The sequence below is a fragment of the Liolophura sinensis genome, chromosome 6 (genome assembly GCF_032854445.1).
Source record: "Liolophura sinensis isolate JHLJ2023 chromosome 6, CUHK_Ljap_v2, whole genome shotgun sequence".
NCBI classification, from domain to species: domain Eukaryota; kingdom Metazoa; phylum Mollusca; class Polyplacophora; order Chitonida; family Chitonidae; genus Liolophura; species Liolophura sinensis.
The window spans coordinates 77,282,053-77,304,724 of record NC_088300.1 but is presented as its reverse complement, the minus strand read 5'-3'; the positions used below and the strand labels follow the sequence as shown (position 1 = coordinate 77,304,724).

Genomic DNA, 22,672 nt, shown 5'->3' with positions numbered 1-22,672 from the left:
ACAGGTTAAATGTGAAAAACTTTTCTATTTCCCAGTTTTTTTTATAGGTATTAACTTGTCATTACAGATGATCTTTATCACATTTTTAAGTGAAACAAGTCATTCATTTATTGTTACCCACACTGTATCCTTACCCAAGACAAAACTACAGATACTGTACTGGCATGTGTGTAATGCTTCCACCGCCACAATCCTTTAGTTCATATTTAAAAACAGAAAGACATCTTTGATGAGCAAATAATCAAATTTTACAAGCTGACTGGAGTGATACACCTAGGTTGAATTGGCCAACTTCAGGTCTTCAGAAAATGTATACATTTGTTCGTCTAGACAGCCCAGTGCTCTCAAGACATGCCTCAACACCCCTCAGGTAAATCAGACGTAAAGGTGGAGCTATTCTGCGATAAGTGTGTCTCTTACAATGTTTCCATTCGCCCTATATGGAGATAATTGTCCCCTCCAATAGATGGAGGTATTACAAGTGGGTGTAGGCCAGTTTCCACATGACTTCATCGTGATTATCATTTCCTGCCTGAAGAACAGCCAAGAATCTCATGGACAATAGAGAACGAATTCCAGCCAGCATGCACCAGACTAATTTCACAAGTAGGAATGATTAAAGTATGGGTTTCAAATATGTATTTTCTTGAGATCTGTGCACTGGTATTCCCTAAGTATGGAAGGAGAGGTCAATGGTTCAAACCTCGCAGTGGATGTCTTTTGGTCATCAACAACTAACTTTTCCTTCACCTACATTTTACTTGCTGAAAAGTCGCACTATTATCTTGTCTTTCCCGAAGTTTATGTTCATTTTACATCTACAATCTGGAAAAGCATTTTGACTACATACGACTCAAGCGTGATTCAGTGTTGAAAACTTGCTACCAAGATAAACTTGACAAGGTGATCAAAAGACTAGTTTTTTTGTGACCTTTGATACGAACATCTCAATCTCTGTCAGTGTATCAAATACAACCACAAAATGACACCTAAGCAACACTGTTTTCAATAAGCCTGCCTTTGAGCCAGTCTTATAGCATTCAAAAAGGCGAACAAAACAGTTTCACACTTACTGCTTCTGGACATGTTTGACTGTATATCACCTAACACCAAACAGAAGATGTCGTGTGTGAAAGGAAAGGAAGCTCATAGATTTTGTCTGGTACGTGTCAGCAATCATCAGGAACAGTTTCCAAAGGTATCAGCTAACGATCTGTTGCTCAGGTGTGACGGCACAGGTATGTGTCTGAATAGACACAGCTCTCGCCCTAGCTAATGTTACGTGTCCCACTCATCAGGTGTACTTGTCAATGGGGTGAGGCAGGACATAAACCTGCTCGCAGTCTTCTCAGACTAACTGACGCCACTTCATTTACTCCTTCAGCAAATTAGCCCATTTGACGTGTGTGATAATAACACGCAATTTTATAAAGGGATGGAATTATACAACAGCTATGGTAATCCATCTGAGACAAGGGTTACACACTAAGTTATGTAAACATCCTTTATATACCTGTTGGAGGATAAGGCAGCAGTACGCAAAGGCCATATGTTGGTTAAAAAGTTGGCAGTGAGGCAGTGAGCACTGGCCTTTTGGTTGTTGAGGGGGGCAGGATGCAGTAAGCACTGGCAGGAGAAGATTGGCAGTAAGTACTGACCATGTGTTCCTTGACAAGATGGTAGTAAGTATTGGTCATTTATTGGTGGATAAGGTAGTACTGATCATTGGTCATGCTTGTACTGGTTGAGTAAGTAGAAAGACACACTGGCCATTTATAGTTGAAATCATGAGCTTCTATGAGCTTCTTAATGTCTAACAATGAACTATCTTTGTCACATTTGCTACGTTGTACATATGACCATGTAAATTATGAACATGAGGTGTCCTGCATAAGCATCAGAGTAACTGTACACCACCACCAGGTATATGACCTACGATGCAGCTTCCACTGATCTCTTTATCTCTCCCTTATAACTCTTTATCAACATTCTTTTTCATTCATCTTTTTGGCCCGAACTGTTCAAGAGGAGGCAGTCAGGTGCTAAAAGCACTGAACCACTACATGCATACTTTGTAAATCCATTTCCTACAACACATATCATACTGAACAGTTTTAAAAATTCTTTTAACAGTTTTGAGCAATTTTTGTCAATATTTGTCTTGTTCCTCACCTGCCGCAAACTGTCCCGACACTCATGACAACGCCCACCATCCTGGGCAGCATTGTAAACGTAACAGCCTTCCACAGACACTGCATCTTCCCAGCTGATGTTCCGCAAAGCACTTGTATCTTCCCAGCTACACAGTTTCCAGCCTGAGGTGCACAGCGAGCCTGCCCTCTTGACATGTCCATACCAGTGTCCCGCACATGCCACCACAGCAGCCTTATGGGAGAGGCCTTCAGGTGTCCCGTCAGCACAACCTACATCTGCAGCAGGAAACACATGACGTCATTAAGAACACGAAAAAAGAAGTAACTTACAAAGTAAAGTAACTTACATGTAGAATAATCTATATTATAATCTCTGCGCACACATGATGTCTCTAGCTATTAACTGTAGAGCTAGGCTGAACGATTTCAATACTCCAATATCCGTGTTATGACTTATCGCACAAAACTCATTCCAAAACTCTTATTTCTCAACCTAAATGATATGTACAATATACATGTACTTATTAAATAAGGGTCATTTAATGTCATTAAGTTTGATGGCTTTGTTATGTGTTATGTACAGTGTAAATGACATTAAGATCACAGCTTTATAAGAAAATAAAACTACTGCATTAGATTTTACAAAAACGGTATCTATTGGACAAAGTGAAAACTGAAATGAAATAGAGATATATGAAAAGAATGAAACCCCCCCCAGACCCCCCCCCCCCCCCCAACCACTTTTCCACACTCCTGGGAAGAAGTAGGATACTGTGACAAACCATCTTCAACTTAACATGGCTGTACATGTACATATATGTGAGTATTTCAAACTCACGGATGGTTGTGGGTTTTCCCTGGGTTTCCTCCCACCATAATGCTGGCCGTCATCGAATAAGTGAAACATTCTTGAGTACTGAGTAAAACACCAATCAAATAAATAAGTAAATAAATGAGTATTTCTTGGGCTTCAATTTTAAGTTCAAGAAACTGTTAAAGAAAGTAGTTTGTGTTTTTGCCTCTTGGAGTGAACCATTACAGGCACTTTGGCACTACTCCACCTACATTCGGGCAATGGCTCCCTCGCAGATCATTACCACTGACGTAGACTACAATGGTACTAGAACCCTCAACACCACCGCTGGCTTGTTTGTGATAATAATTCCTGTGGGCCGGAGTAGTTTAATAAGGCATATGAATAAAGGATAATAAGAACCAAATTAGCCACAGCTGAATGGTTTCATCACTTAGTCAGCATAGTTGTCTATCATTGGTGGAGCTGGCTTCAGGCTGGTCATCTCTGTCAAGTGGTACAATCATGTGTTAAGTTCTAACATCATTAGTCTCCCCTAGGGCACTGGGCGATAGCGGGCGTGGAAGGCCACTTGGTTTGATGGTCAATGTCCAGTGAAGGGTCTACAGAATGTGGTATACCCCAGGTTTGTGGTCATTTGGCCATACTAACTGACCATTAACCCAGTGGTCAAATGAACCCCAAGGAAACACCTCAGCATCCAGTCCGATCTAATTGTCAATATGGAATTTCTGTAATACTGCCAATGAAGTTAGGGTTGCGTTACGCTGCACTAACCCCGTCAGCCAATCTAATTGTGTGTTATTGGCCTTCCCGCCAGGGATAAGGTGTTGAACCAATGGGGATGCCTCTTTGTCAACCTTGGGATACAATTGTATTAGTCTGGGAATATACGGTGATAGAACTTCAGCTCGCTGTCAATGACTCTCTCCTCAATTGGATATTTATATCCGGGGAGCACATTTTGATTTAGTTTACAGCCAATTTCATCAATGATAAGATCCCCACCTTACACACCTGATACTACTGATAAAAAGTGAGATATTTGTGCAGCTGAAAATTTCCCAGTGGAGAGTGATGATAAAGTGATCAAACAATCAAACAATCAAACAAAACCACAGGGTTACCAGTACATCTTTGCCGAGCAATCTTGCCATTTTCATGCTGCATTCAGTGCATTTATTTATCAAAGTACTTGCATATCTATAGCATTCAAGGTTCTGTAATAGCATTATGATATGGTTGTGAGCCGAATCCAGTTTGTTATGAAATCTTATAGGTCTGTTTCTTCATATATAATGTTTTTCAGTTTCATTCAGTTGCCAATGCAAAATTCAGTTTAATTCTTTGCACATTAAAGGTGAAGAAAACACAAATATTACATAAACTTCAGACAAAAGAGTGTGAAAAGTTAGTTGTAAACCTGGTCTTCAATAAATTTTTTCGATTTTTCTGTAAAGAAAAAAGACACTTTATGTTTGGTACTTTGGACCACCTCTTGGTATATATTCTTTGTGAAATAATGTTACAAATGAGGATGTAACAGATCTTTAATAAATATATCTGCTCTAGAATTTGGTCTTTTCAGCTAACACATATGTTTAACCTGGATTTTATTTATTTATTTATTTGATTGGTGTTTTAAGCCCTACTCAAGAATATTTCACTTATATGACGTCGGCCAGCATTATGGTGGGTGGAAACCTGGCAGAACCCGGGGGAAGCACTATCCGAAGGTTTCTGGCAGGCCTTCCCCCGTACGGCCGGAGAACCTGGATTTTGATCATATTTATATTTTTCATATGTTTATAAATATTACCATTATTCAGATTAAATCCATGTGTTTGGATATAAACAACAAATTTACATTCAAATAAATTTATTAGACATGCATCACATCCTTATTCAGAACATTATCGTCCAGAGAGGATATATACCAAATTCTGGTCCCAAATACTCATCATACAAAACTATTTTAAACTACCTTTTTATCCTGAAAGAAAAAGAATATTAAAGACCATATTTGCAAATAAGATTTCATGCTCTTTTGTCTAATTTTGGCATCAGTTTTATGTTTTCTTTTCCTTTAATTTTCACAAAAATATAACTTTGAAAGAGAAAGACAGATAGAAAATCTTTAAATTAACTAGGTTAACTAAGTTAACTATTAACTTAAATTTAAACACACTACATGTAGGCTTACAATCTGAGAGAAAAGATAAAACAGCAAGAAACTTCAAACGAAATCATTTTTCCCTAAATGTTTCAACTTCAGCATGACATTGACACTGAACGGTTACAACGAAACTTGGTAGCACATGCATGACCTTTCAGTAACCATGACCTTTGACCTCAGTTTGACCTGCATGAAATCTTAAAGGACATATGTCACATGTCTCACATATCAGAGTTAGTCTTTGAGGCAGGGGGGTGGCCAGAGAGACGGATAAATCCTGATCAACGCTATAAGCAGCCCCCCTCCTCAGGGGGTGTTTAATTATGAATTCATGCACCAAATGTTTTGAAAAAAAAAACTGCTTACACACAGGTTTTGGCTTAACTTTAAATTAGAAAAATAGTATTAACACACATTTACCTTGTCTTATGAACTGGCCTGTTTGAGCCTGTACGGATCTGACCAATAGAATGGCGAGGAATATGTGTAGTAATCCAGGGAGATAACTGCAGCGGCGCCCAAGGTCATCATTCCTGCCTGCACCATGACACAACATGGTGACTTCACCCACGCCTCATAACTGCCACAGACAAAACATACAATGCAATAATTAAAATACTGAAATGAGAATTGAGAAACAGATCAAACCCTGAAAGGGTGCCTGGGTCCCTGAAACCTGATTAAACTGCATCAAGCAGATCTGCAGATGTCTCATTTTGGTCAAACAGACAAGTACAGACAGGCACCAAAAGATGACAGTTTTTGTAAACATCTTGCAGACAAGCTTAGCTTGGTGACATATGTCATAAGTCTTAATTACACACAATGGGCAGTAGGCATAACATGGCTGTTCTACATGGCTTTTGTTCTCTTTTTTTTTTTTGAGAACTTGATGTCCAGAAATTACTAAGATTTCAGTAAAGCTTATAACTAGCAATAAAGGAAGTATATCTATCCAGCCCACTCAATGCACCTCGGCAATCCGCCATTGCTGAGGTGAATGCCCAAGTATGATCGCTTTGCCACAGCAAAAAAATTGCCGAGGGGTGTGCCATTCTAACCTCAAAAATTTGATCACAAAGTCTTTGACTCTTGTGTTGTTAAATAAACTTTGATTTAATTCAAGTATAAATTGTTGTTTTAGGCGTGGAAATTAGTTATCATTATGGCCAAAACGCCTCTACACTATTGAACGAGGGCTGGATGGATGGGGGATTGATTATACCGAATGTAAATTGGCTGCACTGGTTCAGTCCTTTCCATAGTGTGCAAAATTGCCCAGACATTTACTCTAAGAACTTTTTACTGAATTCAGAAAACCACGGTTTTCTTTCACAAATTTCGGACAATTTGGTCCAAGGTACCCACTTTATCAAGAAATGTATTGTGATTGACCATGTGTCCAAATCAATTCATCGCCAAGCCGCCCTAGCGTCACGGACAAAACACAGCAACACTTCCGTGGAAATCAGTGCTAGCCGACAGTCAACGCTGAATGAAAAATGTGCAGAATTTCAACATTGGTCACCGCGGGCAACTTGTAAAAAAATTTCAACTCGCACACTTCTTTATACTGAAAGGCAGGCCCTTTGAAGATTGTGTTGAAATTGGGAAATTTGAGAGGGACCTACACAAAGTGGACTTGGGAAACGGATGTCTTACACAAAACAATGTCCCTATAATGGCCTGCTATTTGGCAGAAGATTTAAACTAGTTAAACTAGATCTGTAAGTGACTGTTGATTTTCTGCATTGCTTGCAGAGTAACAGATACTCTAACACTTATAACTCCATGTGTTTTGTGAGGTTACATGCATGTGACAGTGAGCACACTTTAATAGAGTGTTTTAACCTTCCAATAATTCTCAGTTACATTCGTATTTATCTTACATATTATTGCTGAGGTACATCTAATTTTATTTTTGCAGGGGAATTACTGTTTTGCCTCAGCATTTCTTTTTTTTTTTTGGCTGAGGCAAAATTGTGAATTGAGAGGGCTGTTTCTCTAATAAGAAATATGAACATTTAAGCATTACTTGTTCTTCCTAGAAACTCCCTGTTTAGGATGCTACATGTGCAGTGCATTATGTAAACTCTTGAATTTAATATGAATCATGATTGCATAGCACAGTATTGTGAGGATAAAGCCATCACCAAGGTTGCTTGGTAACTACAAGATTGTGCAAACTTGGAAACAGTTCTTCCTTCATTCAGAGGCTTTCTGGAGTCAGAGGGTTTACAAAGGCTGCATGTGTACCTATACACAAGGTTCTACACAAACTGGGCAGACAAACTGTGATAAAACACAGACTAAATACAAGGAGGGACAATCTTGTACATGTATTATGGATAGCTATCAGTGAAACTTAGCACAGGCCATCTAGACAGCCTGTGGTTCTCCTCCACCAACTAGTATCCCACCCACAAGAAATGAAGCAGTAATAAACAACATCTACAAGACATAATCAAAAACAGACTGGGATATGTTTTGCAGACATATATATTTATTACTAACTTATCCAAAATTCTCTACAAGCATTCCTCTTTGGATAAAAATATCAGTGGAGAATGCTTGCCAGATTGGGCCACCATGGCTAGGGAATCCTTCGTGGATGGAGGCTGTAGCTTACAGCAGAGGTCGGCTTGTGAGTGACAATCTGGTACTTATACCATGGACCCTTCAAACACACTGAAACTTTCTGTGTCCATCAAAGTTAAGTTGTTGTTCACATCTGCTGAAGCTAAGTGCAACATTCACAGAAACAGGTGAATGTGTTAAGGATAAAGTCGTGAGAAAAATATGGTAATAGAACTAGTATTTCCCAACTGGAATTAGTTAGAAAAGACACACTTCAGCAGATGTTAAGACATATATATATATATATATATATATATATATACATATACATTCATATACATACACAAAAAATGAGAAAAAGTCATCAGGGAGGGTCCTGGCATTTTATAAAAAAAAAGATGTAAGTATCAATCACTGACCAATTAATACTTATCTGTTTATTTATTGATGTACTGCTTATCCAGTTGATTGGTTGGATAAATCAAAGTGTCTGGTGTAGAGTGAAGTTACATGAACAAAATATTAAGCATAAGTGACATTCCTAGAAACATTTTAATAAATTTACCGGGAAACAAATTAGAAAATAGAAAAGACAAATCCCAGTTTAAAAGGTGAATTAAAAGTAACTCTTTTCAGACAATAAAAAATAACAATATTTTAAAAGCTTTGGTTCCAATAAATGAAAATCACATGTGTAATCTCTACCAGAAACAAATAGTTCTTCCTGAACCTCAACACAAGTACCTGAGCCTCAACACAAGTACCTGAGCCTCAACACAAGTACCTGAACCTCAACACAAGTACCTGAACCTCAACACAAGTACCTGAGCCTCAACACAAGTACTGTATACCAGACATCAAAGCTGAGCTTATTTTTAACAAGAAACAATAAATCTGAGCTGACTGGGGTAGTGACAAGGCATAATCTCAGTTGACAGGTACACATGTACAAAACATTAGCCACAGCATATTTCCAGGTATTAACAGGCAGATAATGACAGAAGAACAAGTCGGTGAGGAATGGTGTAGAGAAGAAGGCTGCCTCACACCTTGAAGCCACCAGCTTAACTACCACCGATGCACAGAGCACCATGGTGATAGGCCAGGTCGTAACACTAGCTAACATTGGGTATAACTTAGAGATAGACTCATAATTTCTGGAGCAACTCAACACTAATTGGGGGTGTGAGGACGGACGAAGAATATTACACTATGTTACAAACTCAGTGACTTTCCTGAGATGTGCGGACAGCTATTTCTAAGGCTTCAACTGAAAACTCTGAGAAAGGAGAAATACAACTAAGGAACAATATATTATCTTGCAACAGGGTTCTAGTAAGGAATACATTCAAAGTTATGCAGTAACCACTGTCCAGATTATCCTGCATTCAAAGACATTCTGGTACTGTTGATTGTTCAGATTGTTCACAATGTACAGATGGTCACAAGAAGTAAACATCCACTTTATACTTTAATATACATAATTGTAGAGCTAAAATTCCCGAGTATGGCATTAAATGATAATGAAATAAATAAATAATGGAAATGCTTAGCAAATTTATGATGGCTAAATACTTTAGCTCTGCCTGGTTTCCTAACACCATAATGCTGGCCGTCGTCAAATAAATGAAAATATACTTGAGTATGGTGTAAAACACCAATCAAATAAATAAATAAATCTAAATAGTTTAGAAAAATGTTTATATCAACCATGAAAGTCGCCATGAATAAAGAGTCTTGTCTTTCATTCAGGATAGTCATCTTCTGCCACTACAATTAAATGGAAAGTACAAAAAGGACGGACATGAATGTCTCACAATCAGCCTGATGTAGTTCTGTGGCAGAACAAGCCAGTCAGCACCAGTGTCACTCTGTGTGTTCCACATCTGTACTGTCTTAGAGCAGATGTGTTACTTTTTGATTAACATGTTTGTTGATTGGTTGATTGATAAGAGTCTTAACAATGCTGTCAGGTGTGTTATGAGGTTGTGAACACCTGGAGAAGCACGGCTATTCCAGACAGATAACCAAGATAATAACACAAGTTGACAGAAAACACGTCCTGAATTGCACACATCAACTTCCATTACAGAAAGAGGAACAGCAATTTGAAGAAGTAATCCCTCAAATGCCTCCCTTATCTAACGGTACAAGGAAAAACCTTCAGCTTCATTGTTGTAAGCTGTTAACAAGACACAATTGTAGCACAAACTATGGCTTTCCCCCACGTCTCACTATTTGTACATGGAATTATCAGCAAACACAGACTCCTTATCATTTCAAGGCAAGAAAGTTACGTGGATAATTTCTCTTAAAATAAACAACTGTCAGGTAAAGAAAAACAAGTATTATTTATTAGTTTTACCACAGTTAAGCCATAAATCAAAGAAATACTAATTAACTGCTCATTAACTGCAGATGTCTAGATAACCATGACCTAAGCTTCACATACCTTAATTCCACAACCATTTTGCATATAAAAGGGCAATTCTGCATGTCATTTATTCATTTTTCTTCAAGCCTTAAAGGTACATAATTTCATCAGTGATGACAGCATATTGTCCTCAAAATAAAGATCAAAGTTAAAAAAAATCTGATGACCTACAATACCTGTGTAAAATAAGATCATACTAAGGGTCCTAGTTATAATAGTAAACAACCAGAGTTTATTTCCACTTACTACCAAAACCCTAACCAAGCCCTAACAGTGTTGGATGTGAAGAGATGATGATAAATTGATGACATTGGTAGATATCATGATCCATCATGGGTAATATAAATGCAATGAACAAACAATTGGTAAACAAGTCAGATCTCTTGAGATTTGTTGAGCAGAGGGTGTCTCTAAGAAGTCTTTGTTCTTGTTGGTATGTGACATTTACCAGAAGACACCGACAGTAAGTATGTGAAGAGAGGAATTCCAGAGCCAAACATGTTTGTAAATGTAAAGTGTGCCTTGGGGATAAGGCAAACTTGAACAGGAGTTCATCTCTCTACACATACAAAACATCCCTTACAAATGTTAGTTCTCATCGGACTCTCATAACAAACAGCCCTCAAAGGGCAGAATGCTGGCCACTTCCACACAGCTTGTCACTCTTATTCAGCCCTTCAGAATTATTCTATTAAAAATGACAGCTATTTAACCTTCAAAATCAATGGCTAAAATAGACAGATCAGTTGATACAGGTCTTCCTGCTGGCCTGATCTCCAGCTAACAAATGTGGTGGGAAGACAAACCTGTGAAATTTTACACAGACCACACTTCCAGGATCATACAACTCTGATCTGAACTTAGGTAGACTTATAAGCCTGTGGTACTACTGATGTACATAATCCATACATATTGTAACTCAGGAAAACAAAGGCTTCCTTGATGATGGAAACATAAAGGGCTGATGATAACGGCAAAATAAAGAGTCAAAATATTGAGTCACACTGAAGGCGTTCTCCTGAGCCCTACCACTTGTGCAAAATATATCCACTGAACTGCACTTTGAACATCACTGTGTGTTCTGACACCAGGTATGCAAGCATGACATATGATATGAACATGTAAATCTTTTACAACATATGTGACTCTTTTTAGCATCCACAAGCCATGTGGCAATAGGTATTTGATATACTAGCTGATACGAATTACTACAGGAGACTTCAATTCTGTTATTAATGAGTAAGACAGAACTCCTGAATTTCTCCTTTCCAAACAGAGATGTGCCGAAGCAAAAGTGTGCAGTGTGAATTACGAAACGGTAACATGGGATTAGAATATTTAGAATTTTCATCACAGATAAAAAAATGTGTGATGAAACATGACCTGTGAACAATGCAAACAGAACTGAAGAAGATAAATAACAGGGGTGAGGACAAACATTTCCCCTTAGATGTGCCGAGCTGGCTTTGGCCAGTGTGCCTGCTGATTGAGGAAAGTGATCCTGTGCGGTAGGTCTAGCCCTGTACCCCCACCCAACCCTCATGAGGTCAGATTAGGTCTACCCTACCCTGGGTACCACACTGTAATAATGGATTACCTCACACAATTAGAAATCTGCCTAGTACAGGACCTCAATGACCTCATGTCTGTTAACACTGGAATAATGGCCCTGCCCAGGTGTGTTCCTACAGAGGGACTAGGTCAGTTATAACTCCATGATATCCCACAGTGTAGATAATAACGTGTGCCGAATTAGACATATACCAGATGATAAATGATTACCCCATTTGTCCACATTGTGGGGAGTCCCTGTCTACCACAGATAAACCCTCAGCCACACATTGTGCTCCACCATGGCATTTATACCTGACAGTGTTTATAAACAAAGTTCTCAGCAATTATGATCTATGCTTTGAATCATAAAGATGACAAAATCGTGCCTTTCTAGGCAAGAGGTTTTTTTATGTTTTGCTCTTGCATCAATGCAACTGTTGTTTACTAAATAGCAGCAATATGATCCGATCTAAAAAGGCTTTAATGTGGATAAAAACTGGCTAATTCAGTTAGGCGTCATCCTCAATTACTTCATGACACAGGCGATGAGCAACATAGCCCTCGACAAGTGGCAACAAATATATGGCGGAAACAGACTTGGTTTAACGGTTTACATTCAGCTTATTTGCAACCTCATTTTATCACAAGTTCAAAAACATAGCTGGGTTTGTGATTACTGTGTACAGAGCCCGATGGTGTCAACAAAGTACTTCATATTGCACTTTCTATCTCTAGGTGGCCAAGATTAGTTGGTGATGCAGCCATCAAGGAAACATATAAACAGAAAATAATAATAAGAAGAAGAAAATATATGTCTTTATCTAACACTTTTAACTCTAGATATTTGAAGATTGCTGAAATGGTTGACCAAAAGTTGTTATTTTAATGACAGGCAAACAACAAGCTTCCTTTACCTTTAATTTATTATTACTTTTGCTAATATTTATGAAACCACACCTGGAAATTTTTCCTTTGAAGTTTACTAGTCAGGTTTACAGAAGCAGGACAACAGGGGGAATTTACTAAATGTCATAAAGCTTGAGCCATGAAGAAGGTCAAACAGAAAACTGAATTCACTGGGAGGCAGTAAAGGTGTTCACTACACATATACATGTTCACTATATGCATTTTGATAATTACTTGAAAGAATCATGTGTCAATTATGTACACATCCGATTTCACCACACCATATACTTGTACAGCTACATCAAAAACAACTGTTTAAGGAGAAGGAATCAGAGAAGATTACCTGGCAGCTTCTAAATATTAGCAGGAATCCATTATCAACTCAACAATTTTTGCTATTTATTAAAAGGCTAAATCTCACTTACCAAGCGAAGGCTAATTAATCCATTAAACAGCTAAGATCGAAGAATAAAGTCCCTTGTAAGTGAGGAGCACTAATGCTGATGTTATAATGTTATCAGCCCCTTATAAATAGAACACTACACTGTATGAACTGTGACTATCAATGTACACGCAGGTCTAAATATTCACACCATGCAATATTATTTTCTTAGGGAGTTTCTCAGTTATTAAAATACATCAGTTGTAACGTGTCAAAATAACTGGTAGCATCAGTCAGAAGATGCTTCAAGTGCTTTATGTAAACATTTCATGAAGTCTATTTAGGGACATCAGGGTTTTCCTTGGGAGTAGCCAGTTATCATGTGTTGCTAATCTGCCAAAGATTGACCATTTCCACTCCACCCCCACCCAACACAGCCTCCTGTCTGAGGGGTCAGCCAATCCAGGAAGCAGACCTCACTCCCCCCTCCCCCCTTTAACTTCACCCCTGTCTGCTCCTATTCTTTAAGGCACAAGAATTTGAGAGCAAATGAAACAACAACATCAGCAGCAATCTTGCAGGGGGGGGGGGAGGGAACCGATGCCCCTAGTGTTAGACAACAGGCAGCCTGATATTTTCCTTAAGTCTGATACAAGAATGTACTGTTTGGGGATTGCAGTTAAGCTGTAGTTATCTAAGATAAACACAATGTGAGTTAGGTAAGGTAGCCATGATGTTAGCTAGCTTGGCCAGGCAGTACAGCCCAGTCAGCTTCCTCCCCTGCCTCTCATCCACCCCTCTATTTATACACAATCCCTCCTCCACAAGTGGTTCTCAACAAACATTGTAGGTACTTGTAACGCTCATCAATGCCAGGGGCAACTTCAGATTTCTCTTCTCTTTCATAATAAATAAATACATTGAGTTTTTCATAGACACTGAATAGTGATTTCATACTAAATATCTGAGCATTGTAAAATAGCCCTAGCTCGTGTCAATATTGCCCTGCTCCTAAAGCTTACACAGTAGCTGAGCATGATCTTTGAGGGGTTTGAGACCAAGTAAACATAAGTCATACTGAGATGATTCCCACTCAACAGGAGAACAGCTTCTGTGAGATGTATGCTCCCTGATTACCTCAGTAAAACCCCTACCCTCTCATCTATGAACTCTTTTATCCCGGAGGCCACATGACCCTTTAACAAGTGGTACTGGTTTGTGCCCTTGCTCCGGTCTTAGGCTCCTGCTCTTATGTTCATTTAGTCTCGCTTCACACATATATAATGCAAATGAATACACTATGGATTTCTCAACAAGAAACTCTGATGTTGTTAAATACACCGAAGAATCAAAACAAAAATACTCTTTAAGTCAGACATAATTAAATTCCACATCAGTTACAGTTTTACAAGCTCTTTACTCTGACAAAACACCTAAGTTTCTGGCAATGGGAATTAATGCACTCACATGCTGCACTAAGCAAATTCAGCGATGAAAAACTACGATCAGAAAACTGTTACTTAACTTCAAAGTGAAAATAAGACCACTGGAATAAAGAAGTGTATCCTCAAGTTCATTACAGTAGTAACAGGCTTGAAATCTAAGTTATCAAAGCTTTATTAAACTGTGTGTGTTATGCCGACTTGTCGACATCTCAGATGTCACATCTTCACTTGTCAGCTCATCACCCTTAATTTAATTGTCTTAGCTTAATTAATACATCTACATCAAAGATTACAGGTGGACATGAAATTTTTGTCATATTGTCTGTGTAACATCCCAACATGATAACCAGACAGAAATAAAGTTTCTTCTGAAATGTAACCAAGAACAACACAAAAACATCCCACAATAAGGCTCACAATACAAAGATAAGCTCTACCAACTTGTCAAAAAAAGGCTTGAGTAAGTTCACAAGTTTACTTGGAAAGCACCCAAAATCTTACTTAAGGCAAAGATTTAATGTTAATTATTCCCTCTTTTTTGAAGAGCCACTAACTATTAACACTCTTCACGGCATTATAAAAAACATGTCACATTTTCTATGACCAGAAAAATAATTCATTGTTCAGAATTTAAAAGGCTTTTACCACATTCATTAGGTTTCATATACCAAGATACTTTTTATGTAGACAAATTCTTTATCAGATTCTGGTTTAGGACATGCCAGACTGACACTGATATTTACCTAATTGCTTGTTACACAAATCTGTTGGCCATTAAACCCTCTATACAGGTATACCTGATGAGTATAATAACAAAATGTAGTAAAGGCTACCTTTATACAGACCACTGCTTCCACAAAAATCGCAAGTGTTGCATTTCTACACACAGTGGATATACAATGAACGACCCATTATATCAGATTTATTGAATGGGTGGTGTAATTAGGGGTACGTCCAGGAAGTCCTGCGAGACACCTATTGAAATCGTTCGGATATGATTATTATTCATCCAATTTTGTGACGGTGCTACGGCCTAGATTGTTTTTGATTGATTGACTGGATATTTTGCAGTGAAACTCCCCCACACCTAGAGTTCTGCAAGGATCTATTCCGCTTTTTCCATGTCACGCAGTTTAGCATTCATATTGCATTTTATATGAAATCGTTTAAACATCTTCTCAAGAACCATTGAACACACTGGTCTGAAATTTGATATGCAGGTAGACCGTTGGTAATTATAATAAGTTGAAAATATCATTGACTTCCGGCAAAAACTTTGGAAGCTTGTCATTAGTCGAAGTTGTGAAGTCAGAACTAGTTTTGAAATTTCAATTTTTGTAATGTAGAAATAGTCTAAAAACTAAAATTTAATTACGTAATTTTAATAACCTGTAAGTCGAGAACTATGGGAGCTAGAAATGTGAAACTTGCACCAAATTGTAGACCAAGACATGCTCTTTCTGGAACATGCCAACAGATCTGAGCTCCCGTCAACAGTTTCTTGCAAGACGCGTCTAAATGACAATATTGTTTTTTGTTTACAAATAGATGTTAATCCTACTGTTTTAACATGGAGTGAGAAGGGAACTGGACTAGGTTTATGGTATTAGACTTAATGCTTTCTGCTGCACTGTCTGCGATTTCCCGAAACGGTGGTGTGATTACATACAGCTATGCTGTCTTCTACTTGATAGCGTAGAATTATAACTACAACAACAAATGACGTGGACCCCGACCGAAACTGCCTTGCAGTTCCAGTTATCACGAGTTTATTAAATCTGATATAACTGGTCACAAATTGCATATCCTATTAATCCTTTAATTTACTTTGACCGGTTTTAGGTGGTGATAGAGAAGGCAACGTCAGTTTGTTTTGAGAAGTATGTAAATGAGATGCGTTCTGATATCAATGTATGTAAAAAGGTTGGGACTGTACCACACATTTCCCAAAATATCATTCTACAAAACACTGAGGAAATCTGTCATTATTTGCTGGTCATATTAACCATCATGGAACTTGGAGAATGTAACAAAACAGTGTCTATGACATTTCAAAAGGTTTTATTTTTGTTCTGATTTGGGCTTTCCATGTGGTTGGTAGATGTGACGTTGAATCAGAAGGTCACACCTGGACCAATTATTGTGTTTGATGCAAAAAAGAAAAATGAACTAGATCTAAGAATGATCGTGAGGTACACCAGTTGCATATGAGTTCATACACACAAGACAACTCCTTGGTGCTCTACAAAGTAGTAAGGTAAGTTTGTAGGTGCTTAATTTCGTGAAAATCTGATATCGAGGCTTGCTGCTGTCAATGACGCCTTACACTATGATGGCTGAACTTGGGAGTACCTTGTTTTAGGCGTGTAAAGCGTCAAGCGTTTCATTCCCTTTCACCAACCTTGGCTATTTTTTACATTTCATGAAGATAAACATTATTCCCATGCAGTGTAGAAAAAACTTAACCGTCCCAGCACCAAAAAACCCCTGTCAAGGTGTAGTAAGTGACAGCTAGCCCTTGTTTTTTTCACGACAACAAGCAATAGAAGTAGTTCGGTATGCAGTTGTATTTTTTCATTGGATAAGCTTGTCAATGAAAGTTCAGATGGCCAATCAAAATTTTGCATTATTTATATAACAAGTGGTATATTGAAAATATACATCACTGTTGTCATATTACTGACACTGGCAAATCATGGGATAAATGTATATATTTCATAAAAAGAATCTCAAGTCATAGTTTCCATTTGAATTTTTATAATAAAAATATTTCTTGAAAGACAATCAACCTTTTCTTAATACGTGAAATAAAAAAAAAAATCTAAAATGAACCCTGAGCAACTAAGTTCTAATTCTTTTCCACAAGTATCGGCACAGTAGAAGTGACATCAATATGTGTAAAGGTTGCAAAGTTAATGGTTTAAGACACAATTCTATGCATAATTATGTCTACCTGTGTAAATTGCAGACATCGTGTCTCACTGAACAATGTGGCGGAGTCTTTGAGGTGTTGTAAACGTGGGGTAGTAATGGAACAGACACCTGAACCTGCCGCATCTGCTGCAGCTAGGGCCAAGTCAATTAAGAAGCAAGCTGTCAGACAATTACACATCTAGCACATTTTCTCTGCCCTAAATCTCCATAACAGAAAGGCCTTGTCACTAATGATTCCCTGATGAGAAGATAATCAACTATCCACTGGCCACTGATGAGGATTACACAGCTCAAGACATTCCTCCACATACAGCCACTATAATTACAGCCACTATAATCACAGGCCACCATATAACTGTACTAAAACTGACTGAAGGAAGTCATCAGTCTACCGCAGGGAAAAGTCCTTTCTTATTGTTCTTTTTTTTTATCCTGATAAATGGGATTGCAGCAATCATTTAATCAAAGTTGAAAATATTGTCCAGGATTTGCGATGTCTTAAGGCAAAACATGACACGAGAACGGAAAACTTACACCCCAACACAAAAAAAAAACCTTCAATGATTAGACATAATACACAGTCTGCTACCTGTTACCTGTGTAATGCCATCCTCAAGTGAAAACACTAAAAGCTACAACATGGAGACATAAACAATCCACAAACTCTACAAGCTATATGGTCAGATCAGAGACAAGGGTTTCACACTGGAATTGCTGCATGAAAAACCCACAATGCTGCGGACACCCAAAGAGTTGATCTGGCAGCCTTGTTCTGGGGATGAGGACCACATGGGGCTATCAGAGGATGGCTGAATCTGGTCTGAATATCAGCAGGCCACTTGAAACCATCAACCCCCCACTCCTGGCATTAATTTGTCCTGGCTGTTTGTTGCTACAACCAATAGCAGGGTGTAAAGAAACTTTGTTAATGTAGACCACAGCAAGATCTCTAGTATGTTGCCCTGTCACTTCATTGACAATTTGTCTCTACTATACTCACTCTTATTTTTGTTCCACTGGTCTCCAGGCTATGCCTGGTCCAACAATCAAATCGTGGAACAGGATGTAAGGGTACAAATCATACTTCAGCCCAGGTTACCACAACTTCCCCAAGCTATCATCATTAACTGTATACTATTTAACATTTAAAAAAATTAACACTTGTGAAAAATAGGCATGCCAATGTAGCTGTGTGCCAGGTAAAGGTAATCTTCAAACGTACACAGAAAGAGAAATGGGACAAAATATGCTAATCAAGACATACATACCACTTTTTATCAAAAGAAAACAATTATGTCTGTAAGATAAGTTGGTTATTATAGTTTTTTTCACAAGAGCATATCTCTTGAACTTTTTCTCTTAAATACAGCATTAGAACAAGCAGCAACAATACACAGTGCAATGACCACACTATTCATCTTTCAAGGAACTTTAATAAATGTTTGACTTCCAGCTTGGTAAACTATAGCATTCTTTTTTCTGCAAATACTTACATTTTAGTGAGGCTTAATTCTTAGTTATGATTTTTATAATATGAGTGTATTATCTCAATAGTCCTTACAACACATCTTCCTCTGATCACAATGGAAACTAAGATTCAATTATCTAACCATCTAAGGTGGATAAAACAATAAACTGCTGAGTTATCTAATTCACAGAATGATAACCAACACTGGTCTCCAGGGTGAGCCAGGCCCTTGTGATCAAAATAGGCCTTTGTTGTCTGGAACATAACTGACCTTGATGTGACAATGCCCACATGTATGTTTTCAAGGTTCTACAGCTGATTATGTTTCAATTACTTCACAATGTCACTGGAGATGATGTAACAAAATGTGTATAAGATAATATTAAAACACATGATACTGTATGCAAACTACAGTTTGTGCCTCTCAGATTTCTATGGATTTTTGTTTTTTTACCTCATTTTAAAAGCATCTTATATCCCTTCTGGTTTTAACTTTAAATGTAACCACCTGTCTGTCAAAAACTAACACTTTTTCCTAGGTCTAACAAGTTCTTGCCATGATATGACTGAAATACTGACAATGTGGGGTAAATCCCAATCATTCGTTCATCATTCTGAAGTGTTCAGCTAAAATGCTACACAGCTGTTCCTGCAGTCAACACCAACCTTTTACAAGGTGTTTCTGTAATTGACACCAACTTGAACTATGTGGAGAACTGTTAAAAGTGTTTTTGTAGTCAACACCACCCTAAATTGACCACATCAACAGCTGAATAGGTGACCATGTTGTATAACTTTAGAAAAGCCTAGAGAACAGAGCCTGCTTTCCCTTCCACAATAAGCCATGCTAAGATCAGTGATAGTTCAGTGCAGACAACCCTGATAGGGCAGAACTGCAGTAGGTACTGTATGTTCACTACAAACGGCCTATGAATCCTACAGCTCTCTCTCTCTCTCTCTCTCTAGTAAACTCCCTTCAATCAGCCCACCGTCTGCGCTCAGACCTACTTAACTAGCTCCCAGATAATTCCGCAAATCCCCTTTGATCTCTTACCTTTATGGCACTTAATGTATGAACATCTATCATCTTATCCCGTCCGTGTTTGTACAATATTGAAGGTGAAAAGCCAGCAGATTAGAGAGGACTGGTATAAGTCACATGACTAAAGGCGAGTTTGGAGCTCCTACTTCTCAATATCCTGGCTTATGATGTGACTTACATGAAAGGTCATGCTCCACAGCAAATCAAGCATGTAATACTCTCTGATAAAAATGTTAACCATGTAGAAAACGTGGAAACTGTTCCAGTGTTAAGTTCAGGACTCCTGATGTTACCCGAGGCCTGCACGGACTAGACATTAATATTATCCCAGTCTAATTGACTTATCGGATTTACTGGTGATTCATATCAGCACTCATCAAACGCACTGGGCATTATTAACCATATCTACATGAATCTTGAAGAAGATGTGGGAGTGGAGAGTGGGGCGTGAGAGGGAATCTGTGGGGTTTACAGGGTGAGAGACAAAGAGGGTTTCTGATAAACTCCGTGAAAGGAAACGGTTTCCACTGAAATCAGTTTAGATGTAATTAGATACATAAGTATAAGTTTACTAAAAAGAAAAGCTTAATAAAAGGACTTTGAAAAATCATGCTGCTTAAAGGATACATGAAATGCTTTAGTTTTCTTGCGTAATGTGCAGTTCAGAATGTGTAATAAGATGTAATGGTACAAAAAAAAAATTTCTACCTTCATTTTGGGGGTAAAAATGCCTGCACAGTACAATCTATAGTGTCACTTCACCCTAATTGGAATGGTTAGGAATTTTACACTAGTTTTTTAAAACAATTTAAATACTGTGTCCCACTATCATCAGGTAATACATGCCACAAATCTATATATATTATAGATGAACACAAAATTATCACATAATTTTCAAATGCCTGGAGTGTTTACTAATCCCATTAAGTTGTTTGCTCCCTACAAACACTGTGAACTGGTAAGCATACAGACACCATTGGGTCAGGGGTCACACAAAGAAATGATCAGAGCATCTGAACTTTTCCAAAAACTTCACCCAGAAGAAATGACTGTATGGAGATCACAGAATGCTCCATTAGCAATGGGCAGAAATGACGGATCAGGTGGGTGAAGAACATTACCAGGATATGTCTGTGTTATTCTCACCTGAGACACCTAGACAAGGTGACGCGACACACTTCACCCATTAAAAACCTGTAGTGTGTTACCCTTTAACTTTGGTGAAAACAAAACGCCTACAGAAATAAAAGGCATTCTTAATAACCATGACAACGTGGTAGTATACAAACATGATAGCACGACTAATGTCATATACCCCAGGGAAATAATCTGTCTTTTTGTCCTAAAAAACCGAAAAGGCTTTTCAGTTGTAAAATGGACCAAGATCAAATTTAATTTAAATGTTTACAAATTACAAAGCACGCCTCAATTAAAATGTGTTATCCAGTTTAACAATCTCAAACGAGGTGAAAATCTGAGCTCTGTCGTCTTCACATCAACACACTCACTCTTTAAACACAAGATAATGTATGAAAAACCATGATATGTATCAGGTCCAACACGGATAAGTTTGTAACCAGTTTTGCAATCAAATACGCCAGTTGCATGACTGACATTTTCATCAGGCTACAACAACAGTGAAAACTTGGTATGTACTATAAGACAAATTTACAGAAATCCTTTAATTGCGTGCAACAGAATGTGTTACAGAAATACATAATGTTTAATAATATCGTCACATAAAAATGCATATACAGATATTATTTTATTTTACTGACACTTATTTTCCCAAGTATTTAAGATCTACCATATATGTGATGAATTATGAATACTAAAGCCACCAGCATAATAACTTCACCATTTTTAAACACGTTGATCATTTTGATAAACTTATGAGTCAGACCGATTTCAGACAAGGGCATAAATAAATAAATAAAAATTTGTTGCTTTTTTTAATATACACACAACTTATCATTGTTTTAGAAAATCAGTACACTATAATAAAAAAAATGAGTATGTTCCATCATTATTTCACAACTGCCATAGGTGAGAAGGTCTGCAAACAACGTGCGGATGGTCAGTCAGCAACCTATGGGTGGTCATGGGTTTCCCCAGGCTCTGCCTGGTTTCCTCCCACAATAATGCTGGTCACTGTCGTATAAGTGAAATATTCTTAAGTATGGCCTAAAACACAAGTCAAATAAACATTTCAGAACTGTGCCTTATCAAAACTTAAGATGTGTTTCACTGCTCTCACTGAGGCCCCTTTAACAGCCGTGTAGCTATGTGAGTGGGACACGCTATCTGTAGTGGAAGGTCTGGATCAGGCTATCTGTTATCAACAGGCCCGTTGTTGTAGCCTGCTGCTTAAGACTAATGTAATCAGTACATCTGACATAAGTCTACAGCCAGACTGGGTCTCAACTCTGTATACACAACAACCAGAACTAGATTTATCTCAGCTAACGAGCTTTCTCTCAGGTGCAACAGAACACCTTTGACGCAACTGTTTCACTGTCTGAACTCCTACCCGAATTCCAGTACATGAAAGGCTGGGGGAGAAGTTATGCACTACTGCACCACAAAATTGTCAAAATTACTCTAAGGTGTAAGCCAGATAAAGTCACATGTTTGTCCTCTAAACATGACAATATTTCTTTCACGGTCACTTTTTAAACTTACTTTACTACAGTGAACTAAAAATGTAATCGAATCATCATTTGCTTGAAATTAGAAATCCTACATTAATAACAAGATTCCCAAATGAATAACTTAACATGTACAGTA

General features: G+C 38.0%; 1 protein-coding gene across 2 annotated transcripts in view; it reads right to left on the bottom strand.

Moving 5' to 3' along the window:
* Positions 1 to 22,672, bottom strand: part of LOC135468071 (uncharacterized) — a 74,030-nt gene that overhangs the window by 11,754 nt on the left and 39,604 nt on the right. For both annotated transcript variants that reach the window (XM_064746106.1, XM_064746107.1), the window contains 2 exons: positions 5,564 to 5,723; positions 2,173 to 2,429 (listed from right to left, as the gene is read on the bottom strand). In XM_064746106.1, the coding sequence (XP_064602176.1) occupies positions 2,173 to 2,429; positions 5,564 to 5,699 (393 nt within the window). In that variant the 5' untranslated portion in view covers positions 5,700 to 5,723. The remainder of the gene's footprint in view (positions 1 to 2,172; positions 2,430 to 5,563; positions 5,724 to 22,672) is intronic.